This window comes from Colobus angolensis, unplaced genomic scaffold (assembly GCF_000951035.1).
Source record: "Colobus angolensis palliatus isolate OR3802 unplaced genomic scaffold, Cang.pa_1.0 Scaffold23, whole genome shotgun sequence".
Classification (NCBI taxonomy): domain Eukaryota; kingdom Metazoa; phylum Chordata; class Mammalia; order Primates; family Cercopithecidae; genus Colobus; species Colobus angolensis.
In genome coordinates this window covers 14,351,398-14,375,463 of record NW_012115488.1, presented here as the reverse complement: position 1 = coordinate 14,375,463, position 24,066 = coordinate 14,351,398, and the positions used below count along the sequence as shown (strand labels likewise).

The 24,066-nt window shown below is 37.8% G+C and overlaps 2 protein-coding genes across 2 annotated transcripts in view; one reads left to right on the top strand and one right to left on the bottom strand.

Moving 5' to 3' along the window:
- ARSK (arylsulfatase family, member K) overlaps positions 1-22,594 on the bottom strand; it is a 49,356-nt gene extending 26,762 nt beyond the window's left edge. The window contains exons 1-3 of the mRNA XM_011944278.1: positions 22,264-22,594; positions 12,020-12,149; positions 10,091-10,250 (exon numbers count right to left, since the gene is read on the bottom strand). Coding sequence (XP_011799668.1) covers positions 10,091-10,250; positions 12,020-12,149; positions 22,264-22,389 — 416 coding nt within the window. The 5' untranslated portion in view covers positions 22,390-22,594. The remainder of the gene's footprint in view (positions 1-10,090; positions 10,251-12,019; positions 12,150-22,263) is intronic.
- Positions 22,595-22,644: 50 nt separating this feature from the next.
- Positions 22,645-24,066, top strand: part of TTC37 (tetratricopeptide repeat domain 37) — a 93,860-nt gene continuing 92,438 nt past the window's right edge. Inside the window, exon 1 of the mRNA XM_011944277.1 lies at positions 22,645-22,732. The gene's annotated coding sequence lies outside the window, so the exon portion shown is untranslated. The remainder of the gene's footprint in view (positions 22,733-24,066) is intronic.

Below are 24,066 nucleotides of genomic sequence, written 5' to 3'. Positions count from 1 at the left end.
ATCTGATTAAATAATAGGAAAAAGATCTCAACAGACAGTTCTTAAAAGAAGACATACAAATGGCAAACAGGTATATGAAAAGATACTCAGCAACAGGCCGGGCGCGGTGGCTCAAGCCTGTAATCCCAGCACTTTGGGAGGCCAAGGTAGGAGGACTGTTTGAGCCCAGGAGTTTGAGACCAGCCAGGGCAACATAGCGACACCTTGTCTCTTCAAAAAAAAAAAAAAAAAAAAATATCGTTAGCTGGGCATGTTGGTATGTGCCTGTAGTCCTAGCTACTTGGGAGGCTGACCGGGGAGGATCACTTATGGTCAGGAGTTTGAGGCTGCAGTGAGCTATGATCCTGCCACTTTACTCCAGCCTAGGTGACAAAGTGAGATCTCATCTCTTAAAAAAACAGAACAAAACAAAATCCTTCTCTCAAATTTGAGAGAAACACACATACAATTTTTAAAAGGATTTACAAGGCTGTCATCCATCTTCTTTACATACGATCACTCACAAAAACAGTCTGTTTTAGTTGAATGAATAACATCTACCCTGGCAAATTCAGGTTGGAACATCATTTTAAAATATACATTATTTAAATGCTCAAAATATGCATGCTTTTACATTTATTAGTTTTATTAATTCCAACCATTTCATTTTTTGGTAAAATTACAATAGCTGGTGCCCCTTGATCTTTTCTTATTCATGGGTTTCTTTGTAGATAGGATTAAAATCACAGATTTTTCTCTATTAAACAGTAACATTAATTACATCACAAATTATATTGGTTATGTAATAATAATAGTAAATATATTTCAAAGAAAAGTTTTGTTTGCATGTGTGTGTGTGGAGGTGAGTATTCAGGGATTTTATCTTGTGAAATCTCATCTAGCCATTTTCTGGTCCACTCGTGAATTCATCATTGTGGAAGCACTAATATTTACAACTTTGAATTCCTAGATGACTATAGCCCTTGACAGAGTATACATGTTTAATGTACCCTGAGCTTAAACAAAGGCAGCCTTTTTGATTCAATTAAAAAAATTATGAATACGTACTACATGCAAGACACTGATCCAGGCAGGTGTTTAATGAGACTTGCTAAGCTAACAAATTGGTATTTCCACCTCATATCCACTCGGACATAAAACCCTCCTACTATTGTACTTTTAAAAATAAATGCCAAAGGCTACTTCATGAAAAAACCAACTGTAATAAAATACTTCAGCTACGAATCTAAAAATGGTTTAGATCACATTCACCATTTTATATCCAAAAGGAGATGATTTTTCTTATGCTTTTAAAGTAATTAACATATCAATTTGACTATAACATTTACAATTTTTGTAAACCTTTGTTTTTTAATATTATACAGAAAATGTAACCCAGACAAAATGCCATCAAATCTGAAAAAATAAAGCAGGTGGGTTATTCCCAGATTATCTGTTGTTAATAGAATTTACTAAGCAGTCATTACAGTGGACACATCACTATATCCACAGCTCTTGCTGAAGGAGTGACCTAGTTGACCACATTATGTAGGATTTAACTCCCTTTCTAGCCTGTCGACTGGCCAGGTGTGGGCACCTAACCTAAGCACTAGCACTTAACGTGGCCAGCACTTAACTTATGATGGAGTCTTGCATGAAATATAAGTTAGGACTATCATCTCTATTTATAGAATTTAAATTTAGAAAGAAAATAATCCAGTAACTGGAGGTTTTTAAGATGCAGCTACGAGGTAGAGAGAGTCACAAAGGAGATGGAACTTGAGCCAAAAAGAGTGTGGCAGGTCAAAGTTGGGTTTGGAAGTGATATAGCTGAGAAGACCCAGAGTCTGGGTACTTTTTAATATTTCCAGTAGAGGCAGGGTTTCACCATGTTGGCCAGGCTGGTCTCGAACTCCTGAGCTCAAGTGATCTGCCTGCCTTGGCGTCCCAAAGTGCTGGGGTTAAAGGCGTGAGCTACAGCGTCTGGTCCCAATCCAAAAAACTTCATGAAAATAATCACCATATTGAGAGTACTAAGTGCAAATGTCAGTCAATTTTTAAGTCTCAGAATAGATGACATGAAAAGTATACACTTGGCTGGGTACAGTGGCTCATGCCAGTAATCCCAGCAATTTGGTCAGGAGATGGAGACCATCCTGGCCAACATGGTGAAACCCCATCCCTACTAAAATACAAAAAATTAGCCAGGTGTGGGGGCACGCGCCTGTATTCCCAGCTACTCAGGGGGCTGAGGCAGGAGAATCATTTGAACCCGGGAAGTGGAGGGTGCACACACTTATGTGACACATCATATCAACAGAATGAAGGACAAAAACCATATGATCATTTCAACTGATGCTGAAAAAGCTTTCAATAAAATTCAATATCCCTTTATGATTTAAAAAAACCCTCAAAAAACTGGTTATAGAAGGAACATACCTCAACATAAAGGCACATACAACAGACCCACAGCTAGCATCATGCTGAATGAGGAAAAACTGAAAGCCCTTCCTCTAAGATCTGGAACACAATGAGAATGCCCACTGTCACCACTGTTATTCAACATAGTACTGGAAGTCCTAGCTAATCAGATAAGAGAAAGAAATAATGAGCATCCAAATTGAAAAGGAAGGAGTCAAATTATTCTTGTTTGCAGATGATATAAACTTTCATTTAGAAAAACATAAAGACTCCACCAAAAAACTATTAGAGACGATAAGTTCAGTAAAGTTGTGGGACACAAAATCAACAAACAAAGATCAGCTGCATTGCTATATGTCAACAGCAAACAATCTGAAAAAGAGATGAAGAAAGTAATCCCATCTCATGAAGCAATCCTTCAGAAATGAAGAAAGTAACAGGTACAAAAGTATACTTAGGAATTAATTAAAGAAGTAAATGATCTCTACAATGAACACTATAAAACACTGATGAAAGCAATTGAGAGGACACAAAAAACTGAAAAGATATTCCATGTTCATGGACTGGAAGAATCAATATTGTTAAAATGTCCATACTGCTGAAAGCAATTTACAGATTCAATGCAATCTATATCAAAATACCAATAACATTCTTCATAGAAATAGAAAAAACAATCCTAAAATTTATATGGAACCAAAACAAACAAACAACAACAACAACAAAAAACAACAACTCAGAGTAGCCCAAGCTATCCTGAGCAAAAAGAACAAAATTGGAGGAATCACACTACCTGCCTTCAAATTATACTACAGAGCTTTAGTAACCAAAATAGCATGGCACTGGCATAAAAACAGACATGTAAGACCAATGGAACAGAACATAGAACCCGGAAACAACTCCATACACCTACAGTGAACTCATTTTTGACAAAGGTGCCAAGAACATACATTGGGGAAAGGGCAGTGTCTTCAATAAATGGTGCTGAGAAAACTGGATATCCATATGCAGAAAAATGAAACTAGATCTCTATTTCTTACCACATTAAAAATCAAATCAAAATGGATTAAATACTTAAATCTGGGACCTCATACTATGTAACTATTAAAAGAAAGCATTGGGGAAACTCTCTAGGACACTGGACTAGACAAATATTTCTTGAGTAATACCCTGCAAACACAGACAACTAAAATAAAAATAGACAAATGAGATCACATCAAGTTAAAAAGCTTCTGCACAACAAGGGAAACAAAAAAAAGTGAAGACACAATCCACAGATGGGAGAAAACATTTGAAAACTATCCATCTGACAAGATATTTATAACCAGGATATATAAGGAACTCAAACAACTTAACAGGAAAGAAATCTAATAATCTGATTAAATAATAGGAAAAAGATCTCAACAGACAGTTCTTAAAAGAAGACATACAAATGGCAAACAGGTATATGAAAAGATACTCAGCAACAATGATCATTAGAGAAATACAAATGAAAACTATAATGAGATATCGTCTCAGCTAAAATGGCTTTTATCTAAAAGTCAGGCAGTAACAAATGCTGGTGAGGATATGGAGCAAAGGGAACCCTTGTATACTGTTGGTGGGAATGTAAATTAGTACAACCACCATGATGAACAGTTTGGAGGTTCCTCAAAATACTAAACATAGAGTTGCCATATGATCCAGCAATCTCACTAGGTATACACCCAAAAGAAAGAAAATCTGGATGTCAAAGAGATATCTGCACTTCCATGTTGATTACAGTACTAGTCACAATAAGCCAAGATTTGGAAGCAACCAAAGTGTCCATTAACAGACAAATGGATAAAGAAAATGTGGTACTTATACACAATGGAGTACTATTCAGCTATAAAAAAGAATGAGATCCAGTCATTTGCAACAACATGGATGGAACTAGAGGTCATTACGTTAAGTGAAATAAGCCAGGCACAGAAAGGCAAATTTCACATGTTCTCACTTATTTGTGGGAGCTAAAAATTAAACAACTGAAGCAGAATGATGGTTTACCAAAGGCTGGGCAGAATACTTGGGGTGGGGGCAGTGGGAATGATTAATGGGCACACAAAAAAATGGAAAGGATAAGATCTAATATTTGACAATAAAACAGGGTGACCATAGTCAATAATTCAATTGTACATTTAAAAATGACTAAAAGAGTATAATTGGATTGTTTATAACACAAAGATCAAATGCTTCAAGGGGACGGATACTCCATTTACCTTGATGTTTTCATCACGCATTATATGCCTGTATCAAAATATCTCCTGTACTCCCTAAGTCTATATACTTCCTATGCACATACAACAATTAAAAACATTGCTTATTTTAAAAAATATTAACCTGCATGAGCAGACAACATACATAATTACAATGGTAAGATGAAATGATAGGGAATTTGATTTTAGATTTTCAACAGGATAGAAGCTAGGAAAAACAACACAGCAGCTTGTTTAATTTCTCTTCTGATAGCATTAGAATGTAAGTTCCATGACACTGGAGAATTGTGTGTTGTGATTGCTATTGTATTTGCATCATCTAAAAATAATGTCTGACACACAGTAGCTGGCTCAAAAATATTAGCTTAGTGGATACTACAAATACCTGATTTTACTTTTGTAACTTAAATAAGGGTCATCTTCTAGTCTTAGTACTTTAAGGAATTCTACTTAATATTAAATTTTTTATTATACTGATGTTAGAAATTTAGTTTTTAAAATATTCTATATAAAATCAATTACCTCCTAATTCTATACACTTTCTATACACAATTCTATACATTTTCTTTTTGTTAATTCTAAAAACTAAATTGATGTACTAGTGTCAAGTGGATTTGATCCCTTAAAATACGAAAGAATAAACAATATTTAAAATGTAGGCAATTATTTTAAGTGTGATATTCCTAAGTCCAGGCTGGCAAGCATAAAATATCTAGTTTTAGACATGTTTTCTCAATCTCTATACTAAAGACATTTTGGACTTGACCATTCTTTATCAGGGAAAGGGGCTGTTTTGTGCATTATAGACTGCTGAGCAGCAACCTTGGCCTCTACCCACCAGATACCAGCAAAATAACCCTGGTGTTATCAACCAAAAATGTCTCCAGACATTGTCAAATGTCTTCTTGGTAGCCAAGAGGTGGAGGTGGGGGTATATGGGGTGAGGGGAGGGGTGACTGCCCTCAGTTGAAAACCACTACTTTAGATATTGGGAATATATAGGGAACAAAATTTAACTGAAAGCAAAAATAATCAAAATACCCTATGAATTAAATACAAATGTTTTCTTTCAATTGATAAGAAGACAGCAAATTTGAACTTAAACCTGTTACAACTCAATACATACAATGTGAAGGGACAGATGAGTATCAGAAATTTAGAAACCACTTAACTGTACTCCATTGGAGTTATAGAATTGCAGAGTAGAAGAACTTTTAAGGTCACCTAGTGAAAGCTCAATTGACTAAACTGGGATTCTAAGTAGATAAATTACTTGCTGAAGGTCTTATCATCAGTAAATGGCATTTTCATGAGTAATACTACCAGTATCTCTTTAACAACTGTCCAGATGAAACAACCGTGCAGCCCATAGAGATCCTAGTATGGTGGGGTGTGTCATATATAATAAGGGACACTTACTTAAATTAGTGTTCCTAAACTGGTACAAGAAGGAAGCATCACTGATGCCTAAAAAAGACAGACAGAAGTACTATAATAATAAAGAAACCTGTAATTCTGGCTGAAAATATAAGCAGGTTCGAAAATGGCCAATTTCAGTAATAAAGAGTTATAATAACTTGCATTTTGATTTTGAAAGTCTATCAACAAGATTGAATGTTCCTATTTATGAAATTTGATATTGAGAGACCATGTTTTGTTCTGAGACCCATTTTTAAGCTTACACTGAAAAATAATGTGCTATAATTCATATAACCTTCAGACATGCTATTAATAGCAACCCTGACTTACTTCTCAGCCAAATGTCTGTGTGCGTATATACAGTGCTCATAAAAATACTCCTGGTGGCTTATTTCAATTTCCTAAGCTCTGATGAGAGTGTGAGTAAATGAAAATAAGCTTTAAGAAAGTATTGCACTGAAAACCATCTTTGACACCAAATATCAACATCTAAGTGGTTTTTTCTCCTCTACTAATTTTAGAATTTCACACGACAAAGAAAGAACTTCTAAATATTAGCATTTTAAAATTAAAAAAACTTAAAAACAGGATATCCTCTATTGTAGATATATAAAAAATACTAATAATGAACAAGTGATATGATCCTGCATTACACAGAATATCAATGTTTACCAAATAATAAACTGTACGTACTTCAGAATAACTTTTTCATTCATTCATTCATCAAAAATTTAATTGTGAACCTACAATGTACTGGTGCTATGCTGGCAACTGGGAATAAAGCAGAGAAGAAGAGATAAGGTCCTTGCTCTGCATGGATAATTATCCTGCTGTAGAATAAAAGTCAGGTCATATTTTAACTGTGTCACATAGAAGAATAAAAGTTACAGGGGATATATGGCATTCAATCTTAGATTTATTTTATTATAAACAGTTGTATCTTACTTTAGATTAAGCTTGCATTCTAAAAAGGAGAAAGATTTTAAAGAGAAAGTTGTGAAACTCTATAAAGTAACTAGTAATGCAAAGCACTTTAGAAAAATGATGGTTATGGCTGGGTGCAGTGGCTCACAGCTGTAATCCCAGCAATTTGGGAGGCAGAGGCAGGCAAATCATGAGGTCAGGAGTTCGAGAACAGCCTGACCAACATGGTGAAACCTTGTCTCTACTGAAAATACAAAAATTAGCTGGGCGTGGTGGTGCACACCTATGATCCCAGCTACTCAGGAGGCTGAGGCAGGAGAATCGCTGGAACCTGGGAGGCGGAAGTTGCAGCGAGACGAGATCAAGCTATTGCACTCCAGCATGGGCGACAGAGTGAGACTCTGTTTCAAAAAAAAAAAAGAAAAAAAAAAGAAAAATGGTTATATAAATGTTAGACTGCAATTCTGGTTAAGCTATTTTTATATAATAATCTTTCCACTGACTAAATGCTTACTCTGTGCCAGGCACTGTTAAATATTTTATATTATTCCGCTTACTGCTTGTATAGTATCTTTTAACTCATACAAAACACAGTCATCCAACAAGGTAGGAATCATAATTCTGACAGATAATTTACAGAACACTGACACTCAATATCAAGTAACTTGCCCAAGGTTACAAGGATGGTAAGCAGGGAAGCTGGGTATCTGACTGCTCTGACGGACACAAAGCTGTGCTCCTCCTCCTACATGTACTTCCTCTCCCTCCCTTTCTTTCTGATATTAGCAGGGCAGAGCAGGGGAACAGGATTTTGCACAGAGAAACTAGCTCATGCAATAGTCCAGATGTAGTAAAAAGCATATTAAGGAAAGTTTTAAAAGACCAGGTGCATACTGAGGGATAGATAGAGTGGTATGAAATGAGACTGGAGGTAGGCAGGGGCTAGATCATGTAGGGTCTCATAAATCATGATGTGGATTTGGGATTTTAACTAACCTGAAGAGAAAAATCATTGAAAGATTTTAAGCTTGTCATGTAATCAGACATACATCTAAGAAAGATCATTCCAGTTGCCTATAGAAAATGGGTCAGATAGAGTACGAAGAGTCCAGGTAGAAGCCTATTTTGACAGTTGAGGCAAGAGATGACAGTAGCTTGGTGGAGAGAGTGAGAAGTGAGTAAGCTGGAGAAATAATTCAGAAGCAGAACTGACTACATGTGGTCATGCATTAGAAGACAGAGCAAAGAATAGCAACGTCAGGATTGCTTCTGCGTTTCCTGTACTGCCATCTTTTAGATTTTGGAGGACAGAAAAGGAAAGAAATTAAACAGTAACTAAGAAATCAATTTTAATGTTCAGATTATTTTAGATTATTTTAGTATCTGTTTACCCAAAACTCATGGTATTCATCTCCTAGAACTGTCAGAATAAATTATTGCAAACTGTGTGGCTTAAAACAACAGGAACCTGTTCTCCCACAGTCCTGGAAGTTATAAGTCTAAAATCAAGGTGTCAGCAGAGACACATTCCCTCTGAAGGCTCTGGCAGAATTTTTCCTTGCCTCTTCCTAACATATGGTGACCCCTGGCAATCTTTCATTCTTTGGCTTGTAGCTGCATCACTACTATCTCTGCCTCCGTCTTCACATTGTTTTCTTCTGTGTGTGCCTATGTCCTTGTTCCTCTTCTAGTAAGGACAGCAGTCATGATTTCATCTGGAGATCCTTACTAATTACCTCTGCAAATAGGGTCTATTTTCCAATAAGATCACATTCTGAAGTTCTTTCTAGGTGGTTACAAAATTTGGGGGAATATTATTCAACTCACTACATTCATCACTATTTTTGTTAACTTAATTTTTCTTATTATTATTTATCATCATCATTTGTATCATTGTCATCATCACAACAACCATTACCAATAGCCCTCAATTGCACTTGGCTAGGTAAGAAAGAGGCACTCTAATCCCCAATATGTATTTGTGTTGGGGGCCACAAGTGTTGGGGGATCCCAAGATCACACCGAAGTTCAGTGGGAGGAATTGCAGGACTCAGACTATAGCTGCACTCATGGCTATAGTTTATCACATAAAAGGATACACAGCGAAATCAGCAAAGGGAAAAGGTGCTTAGGGTGAAGTCCAGAAGAAACTAGGCACAAGCGTCCAGATGGAGTCACAGAGGACATAATTCTTCCACCATCAAATTGCGACAACACACGTGAAGTGCTGTTTCTGCTCATTAGAGAATCAGTACCCAAGTTTTTTAGGAGGCGGTGCTGATTATATAAGCGCCCTCTACTTAGCACATACCAAAATTCCAGACTCCTGGAAGGAAAGCTGATATTCGGCATAAACCGTAATGTACAGATGCTCCAGGCACACAATAGGCCACGCTTATCAGTTAAGGAATAGTGGGAATACTCCAGAAATCCAAGTTCCCAGATGCTAGACAGGGGCCAACCTTCCAAGCAAGCCTTTCTAAGCAGAGCAGTCTCAGGTCTCCTATGTTAGCTCTTTGCTGAACTTATTGATACATTTAATCCTCACAGCAAAGAAATTAAAGTACAGTGTCAACATTTAGACAATGTGTCCAAGATCAGACTACTACAATGCTAGTAGTAAACAGAAACTATAATTCAAAAGTAGGCAATCTGATTCTTGACCTCTACTCTTAACCACTATGCTTAGCTGCCTGGTTTTTGAGGACTTAGTAAAATGAAAGATAAACCAAGTTACAATAGACGCAAGTTAGAGAGAACTGACCAAGGAAAGCAGCAAGAAGGCTATGGTTTTAAAAACAGATTTTAAAATTAATAATACAGTAGCCATTAAAAGAAATTCAATGAAAATAAAGCATGGGCTAAACAACTTTACAAACACTATTTATAGACCTTTAATGTTTAAGAAAAACAAAATGACTAGTATATTAGCCATTTTAATGTTTTAGGAAGATGAAAGAAAGCTAAAATTTCAGCCTAATTAACACAATGAAGGGATTAAGATATTTACTTTCACCTTTGTGGAAAAATAAAAAAGTTAAAGTAAAAAAGAGCACATGTACACGCTATGGTAGAGGACAGTCCATGAAGATTATTTTTGTTTCATTTTTTACCTAATGGAGTGATGTCCTGAAGTATAGTCCAGTTTCCCGAATTTCTGTGTTCGGTAGCCATGCCTCTCCATGACATCCATCCATGTTGTATAATTTGGATCTAGACCCTTAAAATTATTCCAAGATTCTGTTAAGTGAGTGAAGAGTCCACTCCACATTGCTGAGAGGAAAAAAAAAAAAAAGGAATTGGGATTAAGGTAAAGCTTAACAATTTAACTATTAGGGCAATTACTCTGAGAGAGCAGTCCACTAGTGTAGAGCTCATGCTCTGCAATAAAACGTACCCAGATTAGGTGCTTTACCAAATATTTCTGATTGTTACCTCATTTCATCAGGGAGATACTCTGTCGGGAGTTACTATTTCCATTTTACAGATGAGTTGACTAATGCTTAGTGGTTAAGTTACTCAAGGTAAATACAGCTGGAATTAAATATAAAGCGTGTGTGACTAGAGGCCTCTTTCAATCACAGAAATAATCCCTAAGTATTTATTAGTTAATTTTCTAAATCAGACAATTGAAGTACAGATCTCATTTCCCCAATATCCTTAAGGATCTTCCCTTATTCCCTGTCCTTTTGCTGGCTTTCCACAAAAAATGTAAGTGTGCTATGCCTTATCTCTCATTTTCTACAACTATGATTGTTTATTCAATCAATACTTATTTTCCTTTTCCTATTTCTGTGTACATAAATAGAAATTTAGAATAAGCTTTCTGTTTTCATCTAGCAAGATGTTTTCTGAGAGCTGGGATGGGGGATTACCTGGGTTTGAATCCCAATAACACCAGTTACTGAGTAGTCTTTGACAAATTATTTAACCTTGCTTACTCTTCAAAATATACTTCTTCCAGGAAAAACAACATCTGACATTTTGAGACATCTAGGGTTCACTGGCCACTTTCTCATTCATTATTTAATGTGATGCTCAGAACAACCCTGTGAGGTACACAGTATACACAGCAATTTGCCGATAAGAAGACTGAATGACCTGCTTGAGGATTCGCATCCAGGTCATTGTCTCACCCTAGCCCACTGCTCATTCTACTTTACAGTTAACAAAACTGTTTTTTAATATGCCTGGTCCTTCATTATTGAAATATCATTTACAATATAGTTTAGTTTTCTTTTAATCACTGGTAATAATAGAGTTGTTAGTGTTGAAAATATAGGTGAAAGAGAAGTTATATTCAAATCACAGAGAAAATCATCTCATTTACAGACAAACCAAATCACTGAGTGCCATTTATGGGTTCCAAGGCAACAATCATAAACCAGAAGACAGGGGAAAAGGAAAACAACTATCAGACAATAGATAGAATTTATAAAAATGGCAGTTTTTTCCTATTTGTTAATTATTCACGGCTTAATGTCACTGACATTCTGCCAATAAAACTATGTCTATTTGTTAAATTATTGTAATAAAAGTGAACAATTTGACTTGGGATAAAAGTGAATTGAAACTGAAAGAAAGAGGTAAAGTATGTAATCTGAAATAATAAGAAAAAATTCAGGTAAATCTAAATATAAGTTGTAACTACTTTATGGTATACTCTAATGTTCATAGCAGTCCTCCCAATTACCTATACCGTTACTGAAAAATTTCCCTGGAAACAGAACTCTTCTAGGAAATATGCGTATTCTCTCATTTTCTTGGATGGTCAAGAGATTCTTAGTCCCCGGTCACAAGGAAATAAAATGGTAACACATGAACTAGACACCATTCTAAATGATAAAAATTCCTACTCTTTAAAAATACAATTTGAACACGCCCAATAGCCAATATATACCTTAAAATGCACATCTTTTATATTAAAACAATTTTATTGAAGCCAAATATAACTATTCTACTTTTAGGTATAATCTTTTAAACTGTGAATATAGCTTCAGTGTGTAGCCACTTTCTCCCATTCATATTAAGGATGTTCATACCTGCACGTGATGGGCAACAAATTGGAGAGTTTGTGTAGGCATTTAGGAAGGAAGTCCCACGTGCCTTCATAAAGTTGATAAAAGGAAGTTTCACTACCTGACTTCCTGGATGAAATGTTAACCTTCCATCCTGGAAATAAGGAAATTTAATTAGCATTGACTGCATTACCAAAGAAGAAAATTATTTTCTTTAACCATAAAATTTACAATAGTAGAAGACTTCAATATGATTTTAAGAATCCTCCAAAGATAAAAACAAAACAAGTATAGAGAGTGTTCCCAGTATCTGGTACATAAATATCTAGAATTCAATGCAGTGTTATGCTTGGATTCATTTGAATACAATAAATAAAGGACTTCCTAGAACGTTCTTTTGGGGGATGATGAACTAAGTGTTTATTGAATACTTAACTATGTGCCAGGCACTGTGCAAAATCTGAGGATGCAATGGTGAATAAAACAGAGTCCTAGGCCCCATGAAGCTTACAGTCTAGTGGGAGAGGCAAAAAGTATATTGGCAAATAAACCATGAATAATTACAAATTATGATGTATGCTTTGAAAAAAAAATCTGAGATACAGCAGGACAAGAGAGACCTACGTTAGACAGTGTGGACAGGGAAGTCTTCTCTGGGATGTATGAGACCTAAAGAATGAGCAGGATCCAGCTATTCAAAGAATTTAAGGGACACACAAAGTTTGAGGTATCTGTGAGATGGAAGTGGTGATATCAATTAGGCAGCTGGGGTGGGGTGTGGTGGCTCATGCCTGTAATCCCAGCACTTTGGGAGGCTGAGGTGGGAGGATGGCTTGAGCTCAGAGGTCAAGACTAGCCTGGGCAACATAGGGAGACCTTGTTTCTACAAAAAAAAATTAGGCAGCTTCATAAATGAGTCTGAAGATTAGGAGATGTTTGGGCTGGAGATATGCATTTTGGAGATGAACTGGGAATTGAAGAACTCACCTTGGTAAAGATCAAGAACAGAAAAAAGAATATTCCAGTCCTGGAGTTCTATTATATGTTTTCAACATAAGTATAAATAAATTCCAGTTTAAAACATGAGCCAACCCAAAATACAGAATATATCTAAACCCTTGGGATAGCTGAGATTCCTAAATAGAGACATAAAGTAGGCTGTTGGATACAGACAGGAATCTGGAGTTGAGAGAAGTCTATCTTGGTGAAATAAAACTTGGAAGTATTTAACATATTCATGGTTTTGAAAACTGTGAGACTAAATAAAACCTTTTAGGGAGAGAGGGAAAGGAGGGGAAAGAAAAGGGTCTAGAAGAAGTTGTAAGGAGTCCCAAATAAGAGGGGAAAGCAGCATGGGAAACTGAGAAAGAATGGCCAAGGGAGGAAGATGTGAGGAGAGCGAGTGCCATTACATCTGAGAGAAGACAGTGTGCCAAGAAAGAGGTAACATCTGCTGTGTTGCGAACGCACCTGAAATGAGGCCAGAAAATGCACATTGGAATTGGCAGCATAGAGACAGCTTGTGACCTTGACAAGAGCACTTTCAACGGGTAGTAAAGATGAATAGCTAAACTGGAAAGGGGAAGGAATGGGAGGCAGGAAAGTGAGGCAGCAGGGGGAAAAAAGAAAAGCTCTTCTAAGAAGTTATTTTGCAAAGCGAAACAGAAAAACGGGATCGATGTTAGAGAATGGTGTGTTAGCTGGAAGAAAATGTGGGATTAAAGTCAGTTCTTTTTTTTAAGATGGAGAAAATTATGCACGTCTTATGTCAAAATAAATTACCACTTCCAGCAAGAGTAATCACTGAATGCTAAGCAAATAACTATGGATTTCCTCAATGATGAGCTAGAAAGCCAAAGACAAAAGTACATAGCGGCCAGGCACAGTGGCTCATGCCTGTAATCCCAGTGCTTTGGGAGGCTGAGGCAGGCAGATCACTTGAGGTAAGGAGTTCAAGGCCAGTCAGGCCAACATGGTGAAACCTTGTCTCTAAGAAAAATACAAAAATTAGCTAGGCGTGGTGGCGGGTGCCTGTGATCCCAGCTACGCGGGAGGCTGAGGCAAGAGAATCACTTGAATGCGGGAAGCAGAGGCTGCAGTGAGCTGAGATGGCACCACTGTACTCCAGCATGAGTGACAGAGCGAGACTCCATCTCAAAATAAAAAAAAAGGTGCATAGCCCTCCCTCATGAGAATTTCTTTAAGCCCTTAAATTCAAATTCTCAGAAATTTATCCTCACAAATTCCAAAAGTCTATATGTCTTATGCTTACAATCTTTTGGACATGGGGAGATAACAATTTGTGGCCACTGCCTAGAATCCAGACAACCCAGGCTTACCTGGTTGGGGGATGGAGCAGGAGGTCACAAGGTAGAAGAACTGTCTTAAAGGTGCTATATAACTCAAATTTTGGGATTTGGACTCCAAGTCCTGCAGGCTAGGTTCAAATTGGTGTAACGACCACTGCAAATGACTACTGCAGCATATCAATAACTAATATGTCAGATTAAAATCCATGTTAGTGATTTCTTGATTCATTTCTATGACTAGTACAGGGACATCATCTGTATCAAAAGCAGTCTGGAAAGCAGGACTCTTTGAAATATAGTGGCAGCGATAACCAGAAAGGGAGGGGGTGACTGCCCTCATGTGGGAAAGTTCCCAACAATTCCATCAGTGAAAGGTGATCTATGTCTGAGATGTATATAAGGCAGCCAGTGGGATGCAAATATTTAGTGAATGAAATGAAATGAATCTCTAATCTAGAGGTTTGTTCAATTTAAAAAGGAAGACAAATTTATGCTCAAAATTCAACAGTATACTTTTGCAAAGCTTAATAAATTGGATTAAGCATATCAATAGCAAAATTTGGTTCCTAAGAAATATTTAAATTATGATATACATATTCTCAATGTGAAAAATATCAATAATACTCTAAACGAAGACCAAAATGTTAATACAGAAAATATTTAAAAATTTTCTAGAAGTTTTGGTTTTTGACTTCACGTAGTTTTTACAAACTAACGAATCACTTAAAAACTAGGCTACTACCAGTACTGCTGATAATGGTATCAATGGGAGATGGTCCATAGAATATTTCATTTTGAACTGAAAGGCATCTTAACACAGCTGGTTGATGAAAAACAGAGAAAGTAAGTTTTCCATATTATGTTAATGTGGTTTACAATGGATAGCCAAGTGAAAACACAGTTCTGTCAAATTTAGTTGGGAGAGAAAATCTTGCAGAATTGCTTTTGGGATAACTTCTATAATTTACTAATAGCCCGTTTCAATTTTCTCAAAGCCATTCCTATAGTTCAAACAAATTAAGCACTCCAAAATTGGGCATTAAAAAAATAAAAATGACCCATTAATTGGCTTTCTGCAAAAGTGACAGAAATGGTACCAACTGCCTTTAGTTGCTGCATTCTGCTCTTGTTAATTAATTCTCATGGCTCCACACATTTTTCCCCCTTGGGGTGGGTGAGCCTTTTGGTAGATACGATTTTGTGATTTTGATTGCTCCTTCTGAACCATGGCTTGTACTTGGTTCCTTATCGTTATGGGCCATGCAGAATCAGAGAAGTTTAGATTTGAATGCATCATCCTAATGAAAGGATGTAACAGCAACTTTCATTTGTCATGTCAGCACGGCAAGACTGCTTATAGTGTTCTTCCCAGATCTGTTCATCAGACTGAATGAGATTCTCACTAGACTCTGTAGTGAACATTCCTGTACCTACTCTCCCCCGCCACTCCCGAAACCTCACCAAAACTAAAACTGATACAGGTGCAGTGGCAGGGAGTAGAGGTAGGAGTAGGAGTGGGGATGCAGAAGATGCCTATGTCCTTTAGGACCCAGGCAGAAATGCTTGTTTTCTATTATTTATTTATTTAATTTTTAAAATTTTATTTATTTATTTATTTGAGTCAGAGACTCACCCTGTCGCCAAGGCTGGAGTCCAGTGGCACAATCTCGGCTCACTGCAACCTCTGACACCTCGGTTCAAGCGATTTTCCCGCCTCAGCCTCCCAAGTAGCTGGGATTACAGGTGCGCACCACCATGCCTGGCTAATTTTTGTATTCTTAGTAGAGATAGGGTTTCACCATGTTGCCAGGCTGGTCTCAAACTTCTGACCTCAGGTGATATGCTCATCTTGGCTTCCCAAAGTACTGGTATTACAGGTGTGAGCCACCGTACCTGGCATGTTTTCTATTTTTTAAAAAATGGGATTATTAAGGTATAATTCACACACTAAACAACTCATCCATTTAAAGTGTACAATTCAATGATTTTTAGTATATTCAGAAAGTTGTGCAACCATTACCATAGTCAATTTTTAGAATGCTCTCATCATCCCCAAAAGATATTCTGCACTCTTTAGCCATTACTCTCTATTTGCCTGAAGCCTGGAAAACCACTAATCTACTTTCTGGCTCCACATATTTGCTTTCTCTGGACATTTCATATGAATGGAATCATATAATACGTGGTCCTTTGTGATTAGCTTCTTTCACTTAGCATAATCTTTTCAGGTTTCATCCACATTGTAGCACGTACCATATTTTTTTATCATTGAATAATATTACCAAATTTTATTTATCCATTTATCAATTGATGGGCATTTGGGTTGTTTATACTTTTTGGCCATTATGTATACCGAACATTTATAATGCTATGAACACTCATGTACAAGTTTTTGTGTAGACTCATATTTTCATTTCCCTTGGATATACACCTAGGAGTAAAATTGCTGGATTATACGGCAACTCTATGGTTAACCATTTGAGAAACTGCCAAACTGTTTTCCAATGGTTGCATGATCTTACCAGCAGTGTATGGGTTGTAATTCCTCCGCATTGTTGCCAACTCTAGTTACTGTCTTTTCCATTATAACCATCCCAGTAGGTGTAACTGGTGTCTCACTGTGGTTTTGATTTACATTTCCCTAATGATTAATGATGTTGAGCATCTTTTCATGTACTTATTGGTCATCTGCATATCTTCTATGAAGAAATGTCTATTAAGATCTTTTGGCCGGGTGCGGTGGCTCATGCCTGTAATGCCAGCACTTTGGGAGGCCTAGGCGGGTGTATCTTGAGGTCAGGAGATTGAGAACATCCTGGCTAATATGGTGAAACCCCGTCTCTACCAAAAATACAAAAAAAAAAAAAAAAAGATCTGGGTGTGGTGGCATGTGCCTGTAGTCCCAGCTACTCGGGAGGCTGAGGCAGGAGAATGGCTTGAACCCAGGAGACGGAAATTGCAGTGAGCTGAGATCATGCCAATGCACTCTGGCCTGGGTGACAGAGTGGGACTCCGTCAAAAAAAAAAAAAAAATCTTTTGCCCATGTTTTAATTGTCTAATCCACAATCACGAAGACTTCCACCTACGTTGTAAGAGTTTTGTAGTTTTACTACAATTTGTAATTGGTTTAAAAGATCATTCTTTCCCTATTAAATGGCCTTGGCACCCTTGTTAAAAAATCAATTTCCTATAAACATGAAGCTTATTTCTGGACTTTAGATTCTATTCCATTAATCTGTATGTCATCTATCCTTAAGCCAATTACATACTACATTGATTGGTGTAGTTATGATGTAAGCTTTAAAATTGGGAGGTGTAAGTCTTTCAACTTTGTTCTTTTTTTTTCAAGATTTATTTTTGGCTATTTTGGGTCCCTTGAATTTCCATATGAATTTTAGGATGGGTTTTTCCATCTCTGCAAAAAAAAAAAGTTCTAGGGATTTTGACAGGCATTGAATTGAATCTGTACATCAATTTGGTGAGTACTGCTATATTAACAATATTAAATCTGATCCACAAAAAGGGGATGTCTGTTCATTTATTTAAACGTTATTTTATTTCTTTCAACAATGTTTTGTAGTTTTCAGAGTATAAGAAATACATTTCTTTGATTAGATTTATTTTAAGTATTTCATCCATTCTGATGTTACTTTAAATGGAACTGTTTTCTTAATTTGACTGTAAGTATATTAATCAATTAAGTGTATAAAATGTAATTTATTTTTGTACACTGATCTTGTATACAGCCTTACTAATTTATTAGTTCAATAGTTTTGTAGTGGATCTGTAGAATCCTATATACAACATTACTGCAAGTATAGATACTTTTACTTCTTCCTTTCCAATATGAATGCCTTTTATTTAATCTTTTTCCTAATTCTGTGGCTAGAACCCCCAGTACAATGCTGTATAGCAGTGGTGAGAACATACATCCTTGTCTTCTTCCTGATCTTAGTCAGAAAACTGATTTTTTTTTCTTTTAACCATTCAGTGTAAAGTTCTGGCTTTTTTTTGTAGATGCCTTTTAGTTCCCTTCTATTTCTAGCCAGTTGAATGCATAAGGATTGTTAAATCTTGTCAAATGCTTTTTCTGCATCTATTGAGATGATCACATGGGTTTTGTCCTTTATTCAGCCAATATGATGTACTACATTAATTGATTTTCAGATATTAAACTCACTGTACATTTTGGAGATAAATCCCGACTTGGTAATGAATAATCCTTCTTATATAATGAATTTGGTTTCCTAGTACATTTGTCCCTTGGTATCTGCAGGGGATTGTTTCCAATACCTCCCTAGGATACCAAATCTTTGCAAGCTCAAGTCCACAGTCAGTCCTGAGGAACCCATGGATAGGGAAAGTCAAGTTCTGTGAGTTCCACATCCCGTAAATACCATATATTTTTATCTGAGGTTGGTGGAATCTGTGGATTCAGAACCTGTGAATATGGAGGGCCAAATCTATTTGGTTGAGGATCTTTGCTCTTATATTCCTAAGGGATACTGGTCTGTGGGTTTCTTTCCTTATGATGCATGCCTGGCTTTGGAATCAGGCAAAAACTGTTTTTTTGTTTGTTTGTTTTTTTGAGATGGAGTCTTGCTCTGTTGCCCAGGCTGGAGTGCAATGGCACGTCTCAGCTCACTGCACCTCTGTTTCCTGGGTTCAAGCAATTCTTCCTGCCTCAGCCTCCTGAGTAACTGGGATTACAGGTGCCTGCCACACCTGGCTAATTTTTGTATTTTTAGTAGAGACAGGGTTTCACCATGTTGCTCAGGCTGGTCTCGAACTCCTGATCTCAGGTGATCCACCCACCTCGGTCTCCCAAAGTGCTGGGATTACAGGTGTGAGCCACTGCGCCTGGTCGAACTGGTCTTATAGTTTGTAAGTGTTCTCTCCTAATTTTTGGAAGAGGAGATGAAGAATTAATATTAATTATTCTTTAAGTATTTGGTGGAATTTATCAGTGAAACCGTTTGGGTCTGTGCTTTTCTTTGTTGGTAGTTTTAAAATTACCAGTTTACTCTCTTTACTTCTTATAGGTCTATTCAGAGTGCCTATTTCTTCTTGAGTCAGTTTCAGTAGTTTCTGCCTTCCTAGCAATTTGTCCATTTCATTTATCTAATTTGATGATATACAGTTGTTATATGTAAGTATTCCCTTGTAATTCTTTTATTTCTTAAGGTAATGTATCCATTCTCTTTCATGATTTTAGCAATCTAGCTCTTTTGTCTTTTTTCTTGTTCAGCGTAGCTAAGGTTTGTCAATTTTGCTGATTTTGTCTAAGAACCAATTTTTTGTCTCATTGATTTTCTCAATAATTTTTCCATCCTCTGTTTCCTTAATTTCTGCTCTAATCCTTATTATTTCCTCCATTCTGCTTGCTTTGCAGAAGCTTGTTTGGTCTTCTCAGCTTGTCTCTCCTGGTATGGCACCTTTGTCCTACTATAGAGCTAGGGCCAGGGCAACGAGGGCCCTAGTATTCTCAACCTTCTGCACCTGGCATAAAGTCTCTGTCCTGTAAGTGGGGGCTAACTGAAGTAAGGGAGCCCTCAACTTCTCAGCTGCATTCATTAGGAATTTAACCTCTCCAACTTGGATTAGGAGAAGATGAGAAATCCTCACAGCCTGTCCCTTCTAGTGAGATATGATAACCAGTGACTGGGAGCCGTGGGGAGAAGGAGTCCTATCTTCTTGGCCACACTCACGCGAGTGAAACCTCTGTCAAAGCCATAGTTCACTGCCACAGACTCTTCTTGCTATTCTTACCAAGTTTTAGTAGATTTTCTTAAATAAATGTTTCTTCATTTGGTGTATGCCCTTAGGACAATTTCCAGACACTTTAAATGTTTCAAATATTTAATATTTTTATGTATAGTTTAAAAAAGTGTTTTCATTTGTTTTGCTTGTTTTCTTGGGAGTTGGTGTGCAAAGCTCTTGCGTTGTTATCCTGAACGTAAAACCAATGTGCTACCTTCTTCCTACAATTATTATTTGCTCAACTGCTCTATCTTAGCCTGTAGAGTTTTAGAAATGATAAATCAGTGTCAAGAATCTAACAGCATACCAAACTGGTATAATCATAGAGAGAGGAATTATTTTAAGTTTAAAGACCAATCTTTTTACTATATAGTTGAATATACCTAAAACAAAAACTTCCAAGAAACTGTAAGCTCCACTCAGGACTAGCATTATTTCTAGTAATATTACTGTCTTATTTTCAAACACATTGATATATATATATTATATGTTTGGAAAAAGCAAATAAGTAATTGTATTAATGTGTTTAGACCAAAGTATTTGGCATAAGACAAAAAGATATAAGTGTAAAAATTAAAGAATAAACTCATAATCTTCAATTTGAAGGGAAAGTATCAGTATAATCTCACAATTTATTTTTCTCTTTCTAAAATATATGTACTTTCTAGATTTGTCCACTGGAAAGGTCTAGATGCAATGAAAACCTTAACACTCAGATTGTGGTCTCTAAACACAGGATGGGGCAGGAAATACGCATTGTGGACACTGAACTCTGTTAAAGCAAGCTGTCAAATACTAATGGGGATGGGTCAAAAGGACTCAGAACCACCTGAAGGGGCTTCCACTGGCCAAAGACAGGGCAGTTGGAATACTAACAAGTATGTGAATGCCAAAAATGTAAGCAAATATAGAAAAATCTATGCATTCATACTATACTAAAAAAGTAACAAACCTAAATATCTCAGTCATCTTTGGAAGTTTCTGGGATGTTGTGATCCACATCCGAATTCCCTTTTAGGAATGAACAATCGCCTCTGCTGAAGACAGCTGCTTTGCCCAACATCATGCCCCATTCTAGGAGCAGCCCACAATCAGTGGCCATCCAACATGCAGGTAGAAAGGTCTGTTCCCCTCACTCCAACTGGAAAGCAGCTCTGAAGCACCATATTAGTTTGAGAACTGTCATTCATAAGATAGCAACAAAATTCAGCTTCTCCTCTGCACAATCCTGCTTCCTTCATTTGCCTTTGATTACAAGAGCACTCTGTAATAAAATGCCATCTAGTCAATTTCCAGTACCGCCCATTCTCTAAGTTTAAATCACAAAGATAACTTGAATATTTTCAAAAAATCTCAAGGGCACATCCAGACTATGCAATTTTAATCATCACGGGTTAATCTATGAGAAAGGGAATACAACATATGATTGCAAACATTCTTTAGTGCCAGATATGCTTAACACCAACCTCTGTGTGACCACAGTAACACCGAGTGATAAGAAACTAATATTACAATTAATAACCAAACAATTGTCTAAGCAGCACTTTTTAAAACATGTATCATCCTAAAAGCCTCGGGTAAGGTTGACAGTAGCACCTTTGGCTTGGGAAAGTTTCAGAAACTGTTTAAGTTTGGGATTCGGCCACATTACCAACACACACACATACGCAAAATTTTTCTGGAATACGGGGGAGTGAATCAAGTTATACCAACGATTCCATTTGAATCAGCACTAACAGGATTATCACAAACCTGGATAATAAAAATAAACTTTCTTCACTTCTCACCCAAACATGAATTCCTGCAAACTTGAGGTGAACTGGGAAATGACTTTTGGAAAGCTAACACGCTTTTATGGAGATGCAGAATGTTATTTTACCACACAATTAAACCAAACCGGGATATGGACTGAAAGTTCATTAGTAGTGGTAAAATAATTTAGCGAATCGAGGTCAGTATTAAAAAAAAATCTGCAAAGATGTTTTCAGTATTTCACTATTGTTTTACATGCTTGCATAGGTATGTGGTGTATTGTGAGTACACAGGGTCTCACATAAAATGTATTTTTTTCTTTGCATCGGGATGAAAGGTGTTTGAAAATGTCTCAGGTTCTGCTACCCAAAGCTTGCAGCACAGGCGGCGGCGGGGAGGTCTCCGGTCCCTAGCGGGGCGCCCCTCCCCTGCCTCGCGGTACTTACAAAGGAGTCGCTCACGACCAGCACCACGTTGGGCGCTTTGGCTGCTCCCTGCCTCTGCTCCCCTGCTCCGGGGGCCTGTATCGCTAGCGCCGAGACTGCGACCAGCGACACCCACAGCAGTAGCATCGCTGGTAGCGGTTCTGAGAGCCTGTCGCCGGGCCAGCCGCCTCCCTCTGGCGTTCTCTCCCTGGCAGAGCACGGTAGGGACAGCGAACAACTCCCAAAGCCTGCAGTTTGGTTTCTTGATAATAACGTCGGACTTCACCCGCAGAACTACAACTCCCATCGGGCTGAGAGCGCGCACATGCGCAACAGAGAAATCCCCGCTTTTACCCACATTAAGGCTTTTTAATCAAATACCGAGCAAATCAGAACCCAGCCACTGCCAGTCACGTGAATGAGTCCTGGGAAAGGCGCATGCGCTCTCACTGCAGACTCGGCATTTGTGGAAGAGGAGCATCTGTCCTAGGTGGGTTCGGATCTCTGTCGCTTTTGCACAAGGGATCATAAAGGCGATTGAAATGGTTCTTAGCGAAAGAAAGGATCGGGGTCGGGGCTGTTCGTTTTGGGCCGCGCAAGCGTGACTGAGTGTTCGGCGAGAGCGTGAACTGGGCGGCGATGAGGTGGCGGCGCGGCTGTCACTTAAGTTCAATAGGGCGGTTCCTTGTGGGGCCTCTGGGTGGACCGCCTCAGGTGCGCCGTGAATACCTTAGAGCCCCTCGAATACCTCCCCAGGGAAATCTCTAGCCTGTCTCATCTTATAGCTTCTCTTACCCTGTGCAGTCAGGATTTACTGTGCTCGCATGGGACGAGGAGCGGGGCCTAGTAAGAAGTTTCAGGCTGTAGGCGGGGGAAAGCATAGCGGTTCCTTGCCTTCAGAGAGCAAATGAGATAAGCGAAACTGGAGGGGGAAATGGGCTCTGCGACGTATTCAGTTAGTTGGCGTAGGTTCAGAATATCATTGTTTTGCTGCGGAATAAAAACTGGTCTCTTTTGACTGTTGAATTCCTTTGGAGAGTTCTGGAAGAAGCAGATTTCTGTCCCAAAGCCAAATTCTAATTTCAGTATCTAGTTTCGAGTATATAATTTGCACATCACACTAGTAGTTTTAATATTCTGACAGTAAAAAGAGGAGTTGTACTACTTATTTAACATAATTCAACTGAATGCTAGTATCTGGCAGGTTTTTTTTGGCATAAGATAATTGTAATAAGGAACAGATTTATTTAATACTCACATGACACTTAGGTGCTGAGCGTTACACTAAGCATTTACTGAGCATCTACTGCATGCCAGGTACTTTTATATGGAATATTTTCCATGATCCTCACTTTCACCATATTGCAGATAGGAAAACAGGCTTAGAGAGGTTAAATGACTGACCTGAGTTTACACAAGGAGCCAGTCAGAGCACGACTGAAAATTGAAGAGTCTGTGCCGTAACTCACTAAATGCTCTGTCTGCAGTTAGTTACAAAATTTCTTGACAGTCTACTGAGTTTATCTGTTAGTGTAGCAGAATTGTTACTCAAGCAGCGTGATAAAGATCTCCGGGTCACGCAAAAACGTAAACAGTGTTGGGCGTGGTGGCTCAAGCCTGTAATCCCAGCACTTTCGGAGGCCGAGACGGGCGGATCACCTAAGGTCAGGAGTTTGAGACCAGCGTGGCCAACATGGTGAAACCCTGTCTTTACGAAAAATACACAAAATACCGGGCGTGGTGGCGGGCGCCTGTAATCCCAGCTACTAGGGAGGCTGAGGCAGGAGAATCGCTTGAACCCAGAAGGCGGAGGTTGCAGTGAGC